The sequence below is a fragment of the Phoca vitulina genome, unplaced genomic scaffold (genome assembly GCF_004348235.1).
Source record: "Phoca vitulina isolate PV1807 unplaced genomic scaffold, GSC_HSeal_1.0 scaffold8, whole genome shotgun sequence".
Taxonomy (NCBI): Eukaryota; Metazoa; Chordata; class Mammalia; order Carnivora; family Phocidae; genus Phoca; species Phoca vitulina.
Window position 1 is genome coordinate 54,572,286 of NW_022589711.1, and position 19,427 is coordinate 54,591,712.

At 39.3% G+C, this 19,427-nt stretch overlaps 1 protein-coding gene across 1 annotated transcript in view; it reads right to left on the bottom strand.

The window, feature by feature from the left end:
• Positions 1-19,427, bottom strand: part of TPRG1 (tumor protein p63 regulated 1) — a 108,298-nt gene that overhangs the window by 11,423 nt on the left and 77,448 nt on the right. The window contains exon 4 of the mRNA XM_032406237.1: positions 2,825-2,978. Coding sequence (XP_032262128.1) covers positions 2,825-2,978 — 154 coding nt within the window. The remainder of the gene's footprint in view (positions 1-2,824; positions 2,979-19,427) is intronic.

A 19,427-nucleotide genomic window follows, 5' to 3' on the forward strand; every position in this document is an offset into this window, starting at 1 on the left:
CTGAGTATTAATCAAAGCCAATCTTGGAAAATATCCTAAACACAAATAATATTGTGACATAAAAAACAACAACAAAAGAGAAATTAAGACTCAAAGAACTGGATCAGAATACTCATCATCTGACATCACAGATGGAGATCACTTGTCTTCATAGAGAATCAGGACTTGGGGTGGCCTTTGAATAAAAAATAGTTTGGCAAAAGAAAAACGCCAGACTGTTGCCAGGAAATTAAAAAAAAAAAAAAAAAAGCTTTGGAAGAGTAGTTTAAGGAGAAAAACCATAAAGTAAATACACTTGACAGATCCACAAAATAGTTTGATTGACTGAAAACCAACCAATTGAACAACCATTCATTATACTCACGTCCACACATGTGTGCTCGAGTGCACACACACACACACCTGCTATTCTTACTCCCATCCAACAAGAGCTATATAAACATTGAGTTTTCCTTTTAGCCTTGACTAATAGGAAGGCTTGTGTAAAATTAATACTCCATTCTACTAACCACATTCATGGTATTTGGGAAATAATTATCCTATCCCCCTTTTGACATTTTATTTCTTATCTTCTTTTTAAAATTATTTGATTGTATTTATATGTATCAGAATAAAACAAAGTACCATCAAGAATTAGAGTAATACAGTGCCATTTCTCTGCAGTGAATAGAACTTATTCTTTAATCCCTTACCCTGAATGTCTTCCAGCAAAGGACACTCAAGGAGTCAGGTATGAGGAATAAGAGACTTGGCTCAGGAAGTAATGGATGTAATAACCAAGGCAGTTGGTATTTATTTTAACTTACAATAAAATACAAGGACTATTAATGCAAAAATACATATTATTTTAATGGCCAGAACTAGACTTCCTTTAAAGGTGGGAAATGGCTTTGGAAAAATACATTATTAAGCATTCTGGGTTGGATTAGAAGGTGTTTAAAAAAAAAGAAACAGATAAAATACTCTGAACTATTAATAAGGAGAAAAGAAGAAGGAGTAGAATGGGGCGCCTGGGTGGCTCAGTCAGTTAAGCGTCTGCCTTCGGCTCAGGTCATGATCCCAGGGTCCTGGGATCGAGCCCCGCGTCGGGCTCCCTGCTCCATTGCAGGGAGCCTGCTTCTCCCTCTCCCCCTGCTTGTGCTCTCTCTCTCTCTCTCTCTCTGTCAAATAAATAAATAAAATCTTTAAAAAAAAAAAAAAGAAGAAGGAGTAGAAGAAGAAGGGAAAAAAAGAAGAGGAAGGAGAAGAAGTGGAAGAGGAAGGGCAAGCATTTGGGGAGGAGCAAGACAGGATCCAGAGGAGAGGAGAGAGGATTATGAAGCAATGTATCAGAGTATTACTATTAATAAGGATTTTAAAAACAGGGAGAGCTGATATTCCCTGTGAAGTTTGGACTCATTATTATGATGTAAATTCCCACTCCATTTCCCTGAAACCCTCAGCAAGACTACTCTCACATCAATGCCTTTGTGTAAGTGTTTTTGTTGTTCTCATTGGTTTTCATTTTGTGCTGTTTTCTTGATTTTGAATGGTAGAGTCAGGCTAGGGGCTGATGTTGAAGCTTGGGCTGCAGCATCGTGAAATTGGACTATCACATGATCCATACAATGAACTAACTCAGTGCCTGCAATAAGCCAGAGGTACACCTTGAGACCATAAGTCCCTGAGGATGTTTGCATAAATCTTGAAAAGACCATTGACCTTTCTGAGAGCAGAAGGAATTTAAGCCAACTCCACCTATATATTTGGGGGAATGAAGACTCTGTCTATCCTTTAATCACATGTTTCTCCCAAATCCTTTTCAAAATAGGGGACTTATCAACTAAAAATGTTTTTTATACATATACATACTTGCATGAATAGGTGTGTTGAAAACAATGCAGGCAATGCAATGCATGCCATCCATCCACAGACTTTAGATGTATGTTGCAATCTTTTGAATTTATAGCAAACAGAGAGTTGTGATATTTGGAAGCGAATGACAGCATATAAAAGTAAACATAGAAAGGCTAGAGAAGGCAAGAATTTCTAGGCCTATAAGCACACTCCTATGCGTATACGGATTTTGTTGAAAATATAAAAGTTTGATCTTTTTCTGCATTTACAGCTCCAACTGTTTTACTTCCTGCCTACTTAGTGTGCTAGCACTGCCTAAATTTCCCTAGAGGGGATGAAAGAAGAGTAGAAGGACTCACCCTGCCACTGATAAACTTAAAATCTATTTGGGGAGATGAGATTGAAAGACATAAAAATACTCTTACTTAATACTCTTAATTGCTTTACCATTTATGGAGCATTTATATACACATTATCCCATTTAACCTTACAGTGTTCCAATGAAGTTAAGAGGAAGGCCAGTGATCATCATTATGTCCATTTTAGAGACGAGACTACCAAGGTCCAGAAAGAAAAGTGACAAACATGACCAAAGAGCCATATCTGACTTTATATTTCACACTATCCCACACTCCTTCTCTGAATAAAATAATTAGAATTTAATTACATACAGAAAATTATATGTATCATTTTGGCAATAAACACAATCAGACAGACACAAGTATTGCAATTTTTAAATAATATTACACTATAATTTTTTATAAGAAATTAGCAAGGAGGAAACATCATAATATGGTTAATATAAACATTATATATATTTTTAATAAAGAAAACAGCCCCACTGTTTACTAAAAAATAGTTCAAACCTTTTAAAGTTTGTATAAAATCAGGTTGTATCTTACCTTTTTTTTTTTTTAATAGTACATGTCTTAGAAGCACACAGCTTCACCGTCAAAGGTAATCTAAGAGTGATGCACAAACTGCCTACCTTACAAATTTCGAGGAATTTCTCACTGGTGTATTTCATGGGATGCTCAGTGAAGGTCGCATAAGGCACCTCAGTGGACCACGGGTTCCAGCGGGAAAAGAGGGACTGCTCTTCCAGACTCCCCCAGTAGATCCTAAGGCCTTCTCCTTGTCTCCTACAAGAAAGGAGTTTCCTTTAGATTAGCCATTGTCATTCAATTAAAACAAAAAGAAAAGGATGGGAAAGTAAAGCAGTGTCTCAGTTAGCCTTTATAATGATGCTAAGTGGCTTGCCTGCTAACTGATTGTTCCAGAAATTTAAGAGGTAAGAATGAAAGGATAAATTTGGTTCCAAACATGATGAGTTCTGGGTGTTGTTGAGAATCCTATGTGGAAATGCCTAGTTGGAAATGTGACTCTGTTGCTGAGGACAGAAGGCCAGGGCTGGAAATAGGGATATTAACCTCATGCCAATATTCCGATGGTAATGGTTAAAAGAAAAAGGGAGAGGAAGAGTCAGGGTGGTGGGACAGGAACTGGAAGTGTTGAGGTGGTGGGTAGTTTCAAGGAGGAGGGAAATGACAGCAGCTCCAGTTTCCACAAAAGAGTAAACACAAGCAGGAAATGACTGAGAAGAGACATGGGACATCAATAACAGTAGCGTATGTATGATCCTTAAGAGGGATGATGACCAATTCAAAATGCGTGTGACTTGAGCTTTTATATCTCATGGTTCTCTATTCTCTGCACACATTCCATCCAGTAAAGTTGTAGAAACAAACATATCAAAACTCATAAAAGAATTGTGCCTGCCTTTTCAAACACTCTCTGGAATAGCCCAGGCCTGGCCATCTGGTAAACCCAAGTGCAAAACAAGAGGAAACTTGGGAGTGATGGGAGGGAAGTTGTGGCAGGAGAGTGTGGCTACGTTGAATAACAAAACTGTAATTCCTGTGGTCTCTTCTTTTACATGTGCCCATCAGAATTTATGGTTTGTGGTTTTAGACATCTCTGAATGCAAAGAGATCCCTGGAGGTTAAGCCAAGCTCAGGTGCTTTGCATTCAACAAGCTTTAAAACTAAGTTGCCTGTAATTCTAAACATCCCCATGGAACATCACAGAGCTCTCATTTCTTCTAGAAATTAAATCCTGGGATCTAGAACAAAAACCCAGAGCTTAATTGTGGTGCCTTCACAAAGCTGTCACTTCCTGTATTAAGGAGGAATTCCTTTGGGAATGCTATTGTGGCTTCTGAGTGTTTGTCCAAGTAGAGATGTGTATAAACACAATCTCACACATATGCATATGCCACCCCTCTCCCCCACTGGCTGATCTCTGAGATTCTTCTTAAAGTTAGAAAAGACCCTGGCACATTCTACTGCCCAGTTCTCAGATTTTTGATCATTATGCCTGAAAACTGACACCAAACTTTTTTTTACTTAATCCTTCACCCACAAAGAAAAAAAAAAGAAGAAGAAGAGAGGAAAAGAAACATATTGTACATACTTCTAAAGTTCCTTTTCTAACCTCTTACCTTCCCAGCTGCTATGCTGGCATTTATCATACCCCCCATACATTCCTTCATTCTGTTTCTTCTCTTTCTTTCTTTTTTTTTTTTCTCCTGGCCTGGTAATAAACTCTAAGCTCAGTGAATATTGTATGCATGCTGGTTAATGGAGCATTCTGGCTTTAGTCTATTAAAACAACTTGCACAATGGAATTATTTACTGCTTCATATGTCAATTTATGTGCTGGGTGCAATTTTGCTTTTATACAAAGGCAATGAAAATCTGCCAAGATAGCTTCTCTAATAAGTACACTTTATATTATTTTACCTTAGGGAAACCTCAAATGAAGTTTAAGCATGAAATTCAAGAGGGACCCTATTTCTAAATAACCAATCAATCTGAGCATGGCAATGACATTTCTCAGAGATGAAGAATAATTCTAAATATACAAGTTCATACTCAGCCATCAGAAAGGATGAATACTTACCATTTACATCGACCTGGATGGAACTGGAGGGTATTATGCTGAGCGAAATAAGTCAATCACAGAAAGACAATTATCATATGGTTTCACTCATACGTGGAATATAAGAAACAGCACAGAGGATCATAGGAGCAGGGAAGGAAAACTGGAAAATCATCAGAGAGGAAGAAAAACCATGAGACACTTAACTATAGGAAACAAACTGAGGGTTGCTGGAGGGGAGGTGGGTGAAGGGTGGGGTAATGTGATGGGCATTAAGGAGGGCACGTGATGTGATGAACACTGGGTGTTATAGGAAACTGATGAATTATTGAACACTACATCTGAAATTAATAATGTACTATATGTTGGCTAATTGAAATTAAATAAAAAAGGAAAATAAATAAATAAATAAATATACAAGTTCAGCCAACCTTCTCTCCTGAGCTCCACTGGAGATATCTGAGAAGATAAATCTACAACTAAGAAGTTTCTCCAAAGGTAAAACTAAGGCAGTGCTTCTCAGCAAAGACTTCAGTACCAGAGGTCTATGAAAATCATCTTCTGTCAAATGTCATAAGGACAATTATGGAGAATATAGATGCCTTTATAACCAAGAATGCTTTATTAGTTACTTGTGCTCACCATGAAAGATATCATATCAGGTAACAGAGTAAAGTGAAAAATGTTAAGAACAGGATGTCAGGTATTCTTGTGTTAGAGTCTTGGTTCTGACACTTAATGCTGTGTAACTATGAATAAGCTAGTTTCATTTTCTGAATCTCAGTTTTGCCATATGCTCTTTGGCATGTTTCTATGTGACACCTCATGACCTCGGTAACTATGTAAAGGGTGTAGATGGCTATGGTCATGATTCTACTATCATTCATCCAGTCAAGGACATACAAGATCTAAAATAAGCCTCTGGGTTGTGGCTTCAGTTCAGAGGCATCAAATTAGCCCCCTGAACACATCCTCTGCTGCAAAGACTATACCAAGCATTGTCCCATAACTCCTAGGGAACTTTAGCACCTGCCATGATGCTTCACAAACATGTGAAAGCACAAATCAGCCACCATATGATGGAATAGCATTTTAATGTTTATAAACTAGAGAATGTCAGAGATAGAAGGGCTCTTGGAAGGTAAAGCCCAGTGCCTTCTTTCTGGATAGGAGAAAACTGATACAGAAGGACTAGAGCTTTCCCGAAGCATCATTACACACAGGGTTGAGCTGGTGGGAGCCCTGGTCTCCCAAGACTTCATTTAGGGGTCTTTTCACCATTCTGGGCTATCATTACAAAATACATTCCAAGTTAAGGTCCTGCTATTACACAACACAGCCTTACTTCCAATCAACACAGAATTAAAAGACTTGCCCTAAGGAGACCATCACCATCTATAGGCAAAAAGCCTGCCCAGAGATCCTAGCTAAAGGTCAGAAAGGAAATCTCAGTCTCAAAAGGAACTGTAGATTTGTATATATATTTAATATTATCAATTATGAGATTGCAAGAAAATAAGGTAGCCCTGGGAGTGAAGAGGGAAATTACAATAAAAGTTATTTGTCAGGGCAAGAAGACTGGATCTTTCTCACTGAGCTGCTATGGTCAAGTTAATCAAAGTGGGGGTACAGTCCTAGGTAAAGAATGCCAACACCAAATTATTAAGTAAAGAAAGGTTTGCTAGCTCTCCCCTCCAAATCATACTCTGAGCATATACCCTGGCTTTGAGCATTATATACCACCTTTCCAATATTTAGGTAACCACAACTTCATGAGGAACAAGAAGATAATGGATGAGAAAGTGTTTGTATGCTATAAGGCCCAACTAGCAAATCTTGAGTTCCTAGTGTGCGCTATAATGCTTAGTGTATACCGTTAGAAACTTTTTGTTTAAATTTTATTTAACTGCATTTACACTTCTTGTGGTAGAAATAAATGAAGTTAACAGGAAATATGATAAATAATATGACCAGGCTTAATCAGATCAGCAAGTCAAGAACCACTAGAGGAACAGAATAAGAAGGGGAAGGAGAAATTCCGTGATCCCTACATACGCAAAACCAGAAAAGCAAATCTCTAGAACAGAGAAGGTTCTGGAATCTTCTACATTTTTATTCATCTATTGATCCCTCTTCCTCCACCTCATTTGGAGTCTCAGAATACTTATTTGTTTAGTTTCTGTGTTATCAGTGTTTTGATGTATATGATTTCCTCCTTGAAATTAAATCCATCAGAGAGACTTCCATTCAACTTAAAACACCCCTATAGCTCTTTTTTCTTCAGACTGAGTCAGTATAGTTCTATAAAACTTTTCTAAAAGGTTAAAAATAATCTTTTAAATCACCTCAGAGGTGAATCCCTGAAACAGTCCTAGGTTGTCTATCTTCAATTCCACAATTTAATTAGCATATTCTCTGTACAGTACAGTGTATTATTGCAGGTAGAGAAATGAATAAGACTCAGTCTCTGAACTCCAGAAGCCCATGGTCTGATGATCTCTGGGCCTGTTTTACTATCATCTCTTTCCCATACCTCAAACAGGTACAAATAGAAACCCACAGATCTCATTATAGAAGTAGAAGTTCACCTGTTACAATTTATTTTTTCCTATTTTCTATCCTCAAGGAAACCAGCTAGATCTGGCCTCCATTCCCACAGTAGTAGAAGCAAGAAGGTCAATGTACCCTTTGCTTCTGATAAATTTCAAAACCTCCCAGAAAGATAAAGAAGTAGAGGAAAGTCTCCATAAAGATTCATAAGAACTTGGTGGAAGAAGAGGTTTATAATAGTTGGAGATTTTTAGGATCTTAGACTGAGTTGGAGGTCCTTTAAGAGATGTGTTTCCAATTCTTTCATTTTATAGATGTATAAACTGAGGACCAGTATTTTCAAAGATCAGAGCTCTTCCTTTAGTCTTGTTAATTACATGTTCTACTCAGTGACTCACACTCAGAATTCTACTCAAATACAGTTGTTGCCAGGGTGGAAACCTAAGCAATTACTACTTTAAACCATCATAGCAGCCAAATAGATTTGCCTTCTACACCACAAAAAGCAAAGGCATGTTGAAGAGATGAGGTTTATACAGAAGAAACTATCATCCAAATGCCAAAGGACCAAACATGAAAAATAAATGAACAACACGAAAAAAGGAGCTCCAAGTTGAATGGAGGGAAAACTTTTCTTTGATAACAAGTTCCATAAGACAATACATTATTTTTGACAGGAAAGACACCTCTCCTTGAAGTAATTTTTAGCTGAACCAGAAAACTATGCCAGCCAGTCACCAGTCTGGGTTAATTTGCTCATTCCACACATTCTGCTACCTTCAGAGAGAAGCCATGCGTCCTTCGGCATAGTACAACATAGCATAGTACAACATAGCTCTTCTTTCTCTTGACTTCCCACTCTCCTTCCATCCTGGCCTTCACAGAGGCTGAGCTAAGGCTTTAAACCACCTGAGAGAAGACATGAATGAGGAGGCAAGTCCCAAGAAGGAGAAATGGCAGCTTCCAATATTACCTCCATCAGCTGCCCCTCCTTTCTACTCATCTCAAATCTCAAAGCTCCACCACAGAATTAAAAACATAGCTCCAGGCACCAAGCTGAGATTTATGAGGAAGCACAGACATTAACTCTTGCTCTAAACGCAGGGCGTGTGCTTGTAAGTATGGGTGAGCAAACAGAGGGAGGCCGCGGGGGAGGAGGGCGGGCTGCCCAGGGGAGAGAGCTGTTCAGAACAACACAATATATTTTCTTAATGTCTCCTTTTTCCCTACCTTACAGCCTGTATTGTTGAAAGGCAGGCCTTCTAGAACAATGAAATGTTAGTCCCTTGCTTATTTAATCTGGACAAAGGGTGGGGGGGACAGAGTTGGCACCCTGGAGGGTATTCAATGCTCCTTTTTGCTCAATGAATGACCTCAGATGAAATATTTTCCATGACAAGAACCCAAAAGACGCTGGCACGGTGTCAGACAATAAGATTTGCAGAATGTGTTTACATTCTCTCTGTGTCCCCAGGCTGTTCTAACCCATGGGCAGGTGGTGCCTTTATCTGCTCTCTTTGCTCACCTGGCTCCCTCCCAGAAGTTTCCAGGGCCTTGGGCTCAGTGAGATTAACCATTTACTGGCATGGGTAACCAAGAAATTCCGTGGGTTATTTTACTTGAGGGAGAAGTAAGTGATAAAGTAAAACAGACCAGCAGTGACGCTGAAGAGAGAATTCTGGGGCAGTGTGGTGCCCCGGCAAAAACCTTGGATGACAGGTAGGACCTGGGTTCAAAGACTAAATCTGCCACTAACTTGCTGGGTAATTTGAACCATTTCTTCTCTCCGGGTTCTAGGGGACCATCGATGAAACTAGTAGTTGAACTAGATCACCTCTAATCTCCTTTTCTGCCCCAATAAATTAATATCTATTATAAAAAAAAGTAATTTGTATTATACCCGTTAGACAAAAAGCCAAAGGATAAATTAGTGACTGAGAAATTCTCAGAGGGCTGCTGAGACTTTATCCTTCTTCTCCAAAAGAAGAAAGGATCTTAAACTACAGAATAAAAGACCTAGGATTAAACCAAAAGCAGAACGCAAAGAGAGTGGGATGAATAATTAGAAAAAGGGCTACAGAAAAAGGCCATGGAATCTCCCAGGATGAAAGTCCTTAAAAGAAATGTTTATTTGCTTGGGAAACTTAAATGTGCTTGTCCTAGAGGTGGCCATGTTCAGAGCTGATGTGAAGAAGACTAAGGTCCAAACCAAAGGTCCAACCTAAGATTCTGTGACTCACAGTGTTAGTGTGTGTTTGTGTGTGTGTGTGTGTGTGTGCATGCACATATATGCACGCATATAGCTAATACTTAGGCTAAACTTAAAGTGTGCCAGGTACATAGTAATCTCTTAATAAATCCATGTTTAATAAAGATGAATGAATGAATAAATTCACAGACCAGTTAAGATGCCTGTGAGTACAAATGCTGCATCATTCCATTCTTAGAATGTTATATATTATAGTAGTAAGAGCCCTGAACTGGCTGTCAATAAAACCTGGGTCTAAACCTATTACTGATGCTAACTTTCTTTGTGGCTTAGAGCTGGGCACAGCATCTCTGAGCCTCCATTTCCATTTGCTATTGTCTGAATGTTTGTGTCCCACCAAAATGTATATGTTGAGATCCTAATGACCAAGATGATGAAATCAGGAGGTAATGACTTTGGGAGGTGGTTAGGTCATGAAGGCAGAGTCCTCATGAATGGAATTAATGCCTTTATAAAGGAGTCCCCAGAGAGCTCCTTACCCCTTCCATTATATGAGGACACACGGAGAAGGTGCCACATATGAACCAGAAAGCAGACCCTCACTAGAGACTAAATCTGCTAGCACCTTGATCATGGACTTCCCAGACTCCAAAAGTATGATGAATGAATTTCTGCTGTTTATAAGCCACTCAGTCTCTGGTATTTTTTATAGCAGCCCCAAAAGACCAAGACATCCTTCTTATAAAATAACTGTAGAGAGCAAAATGGAGTCTCTCGTGTCAAGCAGGAGCTTGTGTCAAGCAGTGACGCAAGCAGTTAAGGTATTTGCTGCAGCTAGGGGATTTCGCCCAGACTCATGTCAGCTGACACCCCAGAACTGGTAATGAGCAGAACCAGACGAGGTCTGCAGAGACCCAAAATGGATTGAATCCCTTTAAAAAGGGAAGGATTTTGGCAGCAAACTGTCAGACTCTTCAGACCTGACTCCTCTATGTCTGACCACTTAAAAAGGCAGCTGCTGCTAAAGGCTCTGCCCGATGGATCTCCGAACAGAACCGAGATCCTTCACGGCTGGAACATCAGAAGCAGTAAGTGCCCAGAGCTGACATGGACCAGCCCAAGGCCTTATCTCAACTGCACACCCCAGACTGACTTCCGTGTTTGCGTGTTTGCTTTGTTTACTTCCTACACCCTTCTGTTACCTGTTCCTACACCAACAGATAACCTGTTACCTATTATCTGTTGTTTATTGTGTGGTTTGTCTTCTCTCCTGCTTTGTGTGCCGTGTAAGAAGCCAAGTCTAATCACATGGAGAATTGTCATTGAGTTTAGAATCCTGAACCTGCTTTATAATTGTGATTTAACTTTGCTTTCTGATTGAATAAAACTGACATTGTGGAAAGACACAACTCGTGTGTGTACCTTCATTGCGTGCTCACGATGATAATGGAGGCATTAAATCAGATATTCTCTAGAGGACACTTCAAGTATGCACCAGTGGAACACTTCTGACTCGTCAGAGTTAAGCATTACCTACCTTTGGATGTCACTTAAATAACATACAGAGATATTTTATTTTCCAGAATTGATATGAATGGATTATTTAGATAGAAATCATTCTAAAACATACATACTTATTTTCTCAAATTGTATTAAAAACAATGAATTATTTTATGGCTTAGTAAAAGTCATCACAAACCAAATTTTAAGACTTAAAAAGGATTTATTATTAACCATTTACATCCTATGTCCTTGATCCCTTATTTTACTAAAACAGAGACTGAAATCTAAAAGATTACCTAGATTAATACTTGAAACCCTCTTAATATTTTCTTATACTTCAACACTTCCCTTTATGAAGACCAACTGTTGTACATGAACAGCAAGGTTATTTACCCAAGCTCTAAAAGATTCTTGACTGCCAAGTTTTTTAGTTCTTATATCAGCCATCTCTTCCCTCATCTCTGTCATTTCTTCCTGCTATCAACATTCCTGACTCCTTCTAATTTGCTTTTTCTGAACTTCTACTGACAGGGAATCTAGGAATGCATTACTTTTGGAGTCATGGGCAAATAATTAAACAAAACCATACTCTTTCCTATGCCCTTTCCTGTAAGGGAAATTTATAGCAAAAGCTTTGGTTTCATAGATGACATTTAAATGGAGAGCTAATCCAATAATGTTGATGGTGAATAACTTTTAGATGGGCATCTAAATGGCTCATGTTTTAGAAAGTCCATTTGGAGTTCTATGCCTGTTAGAATGAAACAAATCTGATCCCAGAATTAATAATGACAACCACCTTTCCACCAATGGGGATGACATGAAATTTTGTCATCCTTAAGGTCACACTCTGGTAGACTGGCACTCTCATATTCTGTACAAGGAGTCTTATATTCTGACCCCTCCTTCAAACCATTTAGAATATAACTCCCATAATACTTAACGATCACTCTGAGTAGCAACATTATCAGCAAATCTCTGCTAGTATTCCTCAATACAGTCCAGAGCAAATGCTCTAAATAAAATGTAATGAAGACTCAAAGGCAAGAACAGTTCCTTATAGTTGAAGGTATCAAAGAAGGCTTCATTCATTCCGCACATGTTCAGGAGATCTGAGGGTGGATTGACAGAGGACATTTCGTGGCATTGCTGGCAGAGTCTGCCTACTCCTAGCCATGCTTGAAGTAAAAGTCTGGATCAGGACTGTGTCTACAGTGATGGAAGAGGAACGCAGTGAGGGCCTATCTGGTCCAGGTCCGGTTCTTCTTCTCGTAAAGAGCAAAGCAAATCAGGAAGTAGTCAAGTCTCAAGAAGGACAATGGTAAGCTTGTTTCCTCTCTGGTTAAAGGATTGAAAGAAACACCCTAGAATATTAACATTATTGATACAATAGGATTATTTTCCTTCTTTTAAAATTCCCTACTTTCTGTAATGAGCATGTATTATTTTTACATGGAAATGAACAACTGCATATTTAAGATGTTGTCATCCATCATGACCAGAGCCACCAGCGGTGGGCTAAGATCTCTACATCTGTTATCTCTAGTCCTTACCACAAACTCACACGTTTGGTTTATAATCTCTATTTCACAGAGAGGTCCAAAGCCATCAAGTAGTAAGGGGTAGAACTGGGATTCGAATTTAGATTTCCCTGGTTCCACAGACCCCCACAACTCCATGGAACCCTGTGGATGTACAGAACAGAGACGAAAACCAACCTTTATGGCAACCAGCTGTGTGTTCCCTTGTGAACCTAAGTAAAGATGGTCACTGCCGAGCTCACATTTTTATTCGTAGTTTCTCTTCACCTCAACTAATCCACCTTCTTCTACCTTTCTCCACAATGCTGATTCAGACATTTAAAGGGCCTTCCAGTTGGCTCTAAAATTCAGAAACAATTTCCCAGCCTCACAGTCAAGATGTTTCGCACTACAGTTTCAGCATGCATTCATTTACAAAACTCAAAGCCACAACTCCTCAACAATCCAGCCAAACAATGCAACTTGCTGAGCCTGGCCTACAGCATTTGTGATCATTGCACCAACATGAAATTATTCTGTGTATTTGTCTCGTATCCTCAAATGAACTGTGAGTTGTCCAAGACGAGGGTCCACGCCTAAATCATATATGTTCCCCCCACAAGATTCGTCTTACAGATTTGTTTTTTTAAATAAGTAGACCCATGGTCTCTACTGTAAAAAATACACATCAAAACAGAACAAAAATACTCACTCCTTCCAACCAGATGGATCAGGCTGCTGCTTTGGTCTTTCATTAATGTACATTTCTGAATTGCACTCTTTAAAACTGCGTTCTTCAACTGTTTTCTGTTTGTTTAAGGGGCGGGTGTACCTAAAAGGACTTGCTTAGAGAAATGCCCAGGATGGAAGGGGCTGTACCTTTGCCCGCAGGTCGTCTAGGACCCTGCTCTGAGAGCACAGTGCTGCAGGGGCTGGCACGTCAGGCCTACACCGAGGCCCTTCCATGCCTACAGGTTTCTCTGTGTACAGAGAAGAGGGCAACTCTTGCAACCCAGGAAAACGCCACACAATAAAGGTAACGATCGATTCTGAGGCATCCCCTCTTATTATGAATGGGGATATTTGGCAAATCACATTAGCCTTGGGTTTGTGTAAGTTTTGGTCTCCTCTCTTAACAGGAAGTTGCTTTTGAGCACCCCAAACAGCCAAGTTTCAACAGGCACAGAGTAGCTAAGTTAAAGGAAAGAAAAGCATCAGGGAAAAACATTTGTTTTGTGAATCTCCTCTGTTTCCATTTCCTCTCAAGGGAGATGGAAAGTAGATTGTCTGGAATACATAGACAATGAGAGAGATCAGTTACCAGAAATCTGTGGCCCAGCTCTCCAGTGCCCTTCGGAAAGTAGATGGGGCCACCCAGGAAGGCAATGAGCACAAGAGCTCTGAACGACAGAAGAAACTCAGCTCTGCCCCCCCAGCCCTTCCCCTTGATCCTGCTCCTGAGGCTGCAAACATTTTGCTTTCTCCACTTCGGAGGAATTTGAAATGAAACAAATTTCAAGAGATTCTATGTGATGTGCTTATTTATTTTCCCCTTTATGCTTAAGAAAATATTTTGTGGGGAAGTTTATTTATGATATTCCATACAGTATGTTATGTGGGCCAATAAAAACACGTCCATCTCTAAATTCCACACACGACATGGTCCACCATCAATATCACATTCTCTCTTGGTCATGGTCAACATAAGCCATTCAAACTGTTCAGCAAGAACTGTGTGCTCAGTGCCCAACCCCCCCCCGCCCCCTCCCTGCCCAAAGTGATTACACTCTATCACAGGTAAAATTCAGACAACATAAACACCCATATTATTTATGAGGTACTTTGATATAATAAAAAAGTCATAGGTTTTAGAGAGAGGATGCAGACCTGGGTTCGAAACTAGAGCCTTCATTTACTATGTGGCCTTGGGAAAAGCACTTTAACCCTCATAGTCTGTTTCCCCTTTTGCAAAATAAAGAGACAGATGCCTACTTAGCAGAACTGTTGTCAGGCTGGATGTAGCGTGCCTGGCACCTCTCATCAGAGGTTTCAAGCACTCCTTTAGCAGACCTCTGAAAAGTCAATCAGAAAGCAAGAATTTCTGAATTATCTTGCACTCTTGCTAGTTTCTTTTGCATCCACCAAAAACTGCCAAATCATAAATTTGGGGGATATGGGGACAAAGAAGGAACATGCGGTGAAATAATAAGCTATGTACAAAGTTAAGAAATCCAGACATTTCATGAAACAGAACTGATTTACCTGCATTCCACAGTGCATATTTGCTTTGTGGTATGCAAGCTAATGTTTGTGCGGTTGTGTGTGTGTGTGTGTGTGTGTGTGTGTGTGTGTGTGTGTGTGTTTAATCTTCATGTTGCCATTGTATTGCTTTGCATACATATGAGCTTGGGGTTTTATGATTTTGTTTTCACTTGAGATTTACTTCTACCACAGAGCTTTATTTTTCCATCCAGGCCCAGAGCAACAATCCAGATAGAAACCTGGGATCTTCTCTCTTATTTTTCAGGCCTGGTATCCAGTCCCTCAGTGTGGCAGCGATGTTTACATAAGTGAGAACAATAAGCCCATATCTCCAAGTTCCACCCCCAAATGGTCACTCCTTGGTCACCTCTTAGTCTTAAGTTTATGTCCATTGGCAGCACAGTATGCTCTGGGAAGGACAGGCCCTGAAGGCAAACGTAGGACCATTTGGGCAGAGAATTCTAAGGTCTGAGGTACCCAGATCATGGTCTAGAATAATTCCTGACAAACTTTAATGTGTGTTTGAATCACATGGGGACCCTGTTAAAATACAGATTCTGATTTACTTGGTGGAGTGGGTCGTGAGGTTCTAGACTCTATACTTCTAACAAGCTCCCAGGTGATCTTGATGTCACTGGTCCCAGTAACAAGTAGTTCAGTGCGGGAAGGGCACAGGCAGTGGGTTAGGCATATCCGATGGCCCTGAGGGTTCCTTAGCCTGTGGGAATGGTCACAGCTAGATAAGGATCAAAGGAAGGCTATCTATTGTGTGGGACTAGGGCAGGAGTCATGGTTGACCAGGGGAAGGCCCAGTGGTTTGTACCTGATTGCAAGGCAAGAATCTAAGAGAAGAGGGTTCTATCAATGATCTGTGGTTAAAGGCAAAATTCAAAGCCTGCGATCAAGATGGTTTTCCTATCACTTAATGGAATTATCAAACAGAAGTCCTGAAAAAATTTATTTTTCATCAAGAGACTAGTGTTCAGTTTGCTTAAAGATTACTCAGATGTTCAGTGATACAAGTTTTTTATCATAGAATCTCTTCTTCTCTATATAGATAGATAGATGATAGATGATAGATAGATGATAGATAGAGAGATAGATAGATAGATAGATAGATAGATAGATAGATAGATAGATGATAGATAGATAGACAGTATAGGTATAGGTATAGATATATAGGTATAGATATAATATTCTAGTTTTCCAATGTCCTAATTAAAGTATATGGCCAAGAAAGGAAAACAATACTCCAATAGTGATCCAATCAGTGTGGAATATACCAAGACAACTCCCTCCCTCCTTCTAGAGGTTGTACATCAGTGAATTATCCAACAACAACATTGGCTGTGCAGGTGACTTACCACACTGCTGACTCACCTAGAGCTCACCATCAAATACAGTTTCTAATTTCTAAGTCTTTTTCACGCCTGCTGCTGCTAAAATACATTGTGAAGAGTTGATTTTTCAAATTGACTTTGGAGAAAGTAGACATGGAAAATACAGCTCCTAGTTAAATTCCACCTTTGGCACCTGATCTTTCATAAGAAAGTTTTGATCAGAAACTATAAGGCAGAACAAACAAACCTTCCCGATGACTTATTTAGGCTAAATGCTCAAGGTAAAACAAAAGGAATTCAATGTGTTATATCCTGGTAAGGCAGGCATTAAATTACCAGCTCATCATAAAAGGTATCTCCATTTTAGATTAGTTCCTGAATTAAGGGAGATAGAGCTCAAATAGATAATGGATGGATGGATAGATGGGACGGATGGATAGATGGAAGGATGATGACAGATGATGATAGATAGATAGATAGATAGATAGATAGATAGATAGATAGAGAGATAGAAGGATAGATAGAAAGATAGATAGATAGAAGGATAGATAGATAGATAGATGATAGATCGATCAACCTCCTCTCTTGGCCAAAGCTTAAGAAATGGCTTAAGTGTTAAAAAAAAAGAAGGAAAAAATCATTTAAAAATGAAACCAAATAAATAATCTTTCCACAATATAATTAAGAGGTGGTAGGACATTTCAGTAACCGCAAAATTAATTCTTTTTACATTATAAGCATTATCCAAAAGGCTGTAAGAGCCACAAAGACAAAATCTGACACAGTCTTTAATTAATCCTGCATCATGCCTACTACAGCAGTGTGCACTCTTGGGAACTTCTCACCATTGAATTTAAAATTTGCACATACAGACAATCCCCCAAAGATACTTGGAGTACAATTACAGCCTTCTTCTACCATATCCCCACATATTTCTGCAGAGAGCTGAGAAGAAATGAGTCTCAGAATATCAAAGTAGCTTCTTCATAATAATTTAAAGGTCAAAGAGATTAAGACCTTTCTTTGCAATTTGAGTGATGCTCAATAGAGTATGAACTCTTGAAGACAAACAAAAATGAATTCTCATTTAAAGCCACAGAGACAATATCATTTTAAATTTTTATCATTTTACATCTTAGCAACACTATTCATTCAATAAATGTGTGCTCAGTGGAACTCTGCTCAAAACACTGTCCATGGCAGTACTCATCTGAGATAAACAAGGAAATTCTGTCTTCATGCAGTCTACTAGGAAAGACTTACGTGTCCTAAGAAAGATAGAAGGAGACAACTGTGAAGAGAAGTTATCATTACATACAAGAAGATTCCACAATTGACTTGAGGATCAGTGAATCCTGAAAGATGTGGCAATCAGAACATGGAAGTATAAAAAGAAATGGGCATTGAATGATGGGAAGGAGGATATTCCAAATAGAAGAACATAACATAAAGGCATGAATGTGGGGAAGTATTGGAGTTTTTCTACTTCTCACCCTGGGCCAGGTAAATTCTGAGTATTGTTCTTGAGCTTAATGTCTTTAACCAGTTCCTTCCTGTTCTAAAATGAGGGAGAAATTCTCTCCCCTCACCGCCACCCCCTCTGTGTATGTGTTTGTGTGTGTGTGTGTGTGTGTGTGTGTGTGTGCATGCATTGGGTGATTAGGGATGTCACAGAAAAGGTGAGCATTCATGTTCCACATGGAAGAACATAGTTTGTATGTAGCAGACCCTCTCTGGTAAGTCATGGCCTGGTATAATAAGAAACCTAGCTGCTATTTATTAATCAGATGCTTTAGGGGCACCTGGGTGGCTCAGTCAGTTAAGCCTACCTTTGGCTTCAGTCATGATCCCAGGGTCCTGGGATGGAGCCCTGAGTCTGGCTCCCTGCTCATTGGGAAGTCTGCTAATCAGGGAGTCTGCTTCTCCCTCTCTCTCTGCAAATCCACCCCCACCCCCCTACCCCACCATGTGCTCATGCTGTCTCTCTCTCTCTCTCTCTCTCAAATAAATAAGTAAAATCTTAAAAAAAAATCAGACACTTCACATTCCTCAACCACACATCTCATAGCAATCTTATGGCAGATACGATTTTCTGTATTTATGAAGAAATTGAAACTCAGACTATTCAAAAACCCTACTTAAAAGTAGCGAAGTATTCTCTTTGGTTTCATTTGACCTCGGGGCCTATGTGTTCCCTCCTATGATACACAAGGCCACTCTCCATCTCTCCAGAGAGGATGCAGGTGGGCTGGTAGTATGTTTTTCTCAGACAAACTCCTCACAAAAATCTTATAGGATACAGAGTGTTTAAATAATGTTAGTTTATCATTTCACTTCTGCCTTTGCTCATTCTCTTACACCTAAAAAGCAAAGTGTGCTGGAACACAAATTTTACTATATTATAGGGTGGTAGTATGCTATCAACCTGGTTATTACATAATTTAGAATAGGTTCCAAGAAACAGCTTGTTTTTGTTGTTGTTTTGTTTTTGTTTGTTTGTTTACTTTTTTTCTTTCTTCCCAGCTATAGGATCTTACATGTCATTGTAGAGGTAACATAGTATCTGAATAGTGGACCCCAAATCTTCACTTTTATCATTCTCCTTAAACTTAAACTTCAGTCTTCAAAATCACCAGTCAGTCCCCCATGGACAAAACCATCTGGTGGGAAAGGTAAACTGATAAGGAGACATTCACATTGTTTTATGTACCCAGTTAATTCTTATTCTAAAAGCTTCATATAGTATTCCCAGAAGAAATTGTAAAGCACGTACAGAAGCTGTTGAATGTGCCAGTGTGACTTAAACCTAGTATATATAAGAGAAGAAATCAATCAAGGGGCTGGACAAATAGATTGGAGTCAGGTAACAGAAGATAATGAAAACTCAACCAAAGAGTCTATGCTGTAAGATATTATCCTTTAAACAACTGGGGGCTGAGGAAAGCTTTTCATAGCGGAAGAGATATGAACTTGACCATAACTTTGACTTATAATAATTAAATGGTAAGAACTTGAGGGGTAGGATGAATTTGGAGGGTATAGAGTAAGGGAGACCGGTTAGGAGCCTCAATGTGGAGAAATCACAAGACCTAGAGCAGGGTAATGCCAAGGAGAATAAAAGGGAGACTGAGGGAGACTTCAGGGTTAAAGATAACAGAATCTTGATCTCCAGTTGGAAATATCTTTGAAAAATTGTTCAGTGTACACTTCTTGCAACGATCCTATGGTCCTGAGGTTTTCATCCCTAGTGGGTGAGAAGACAGAGGT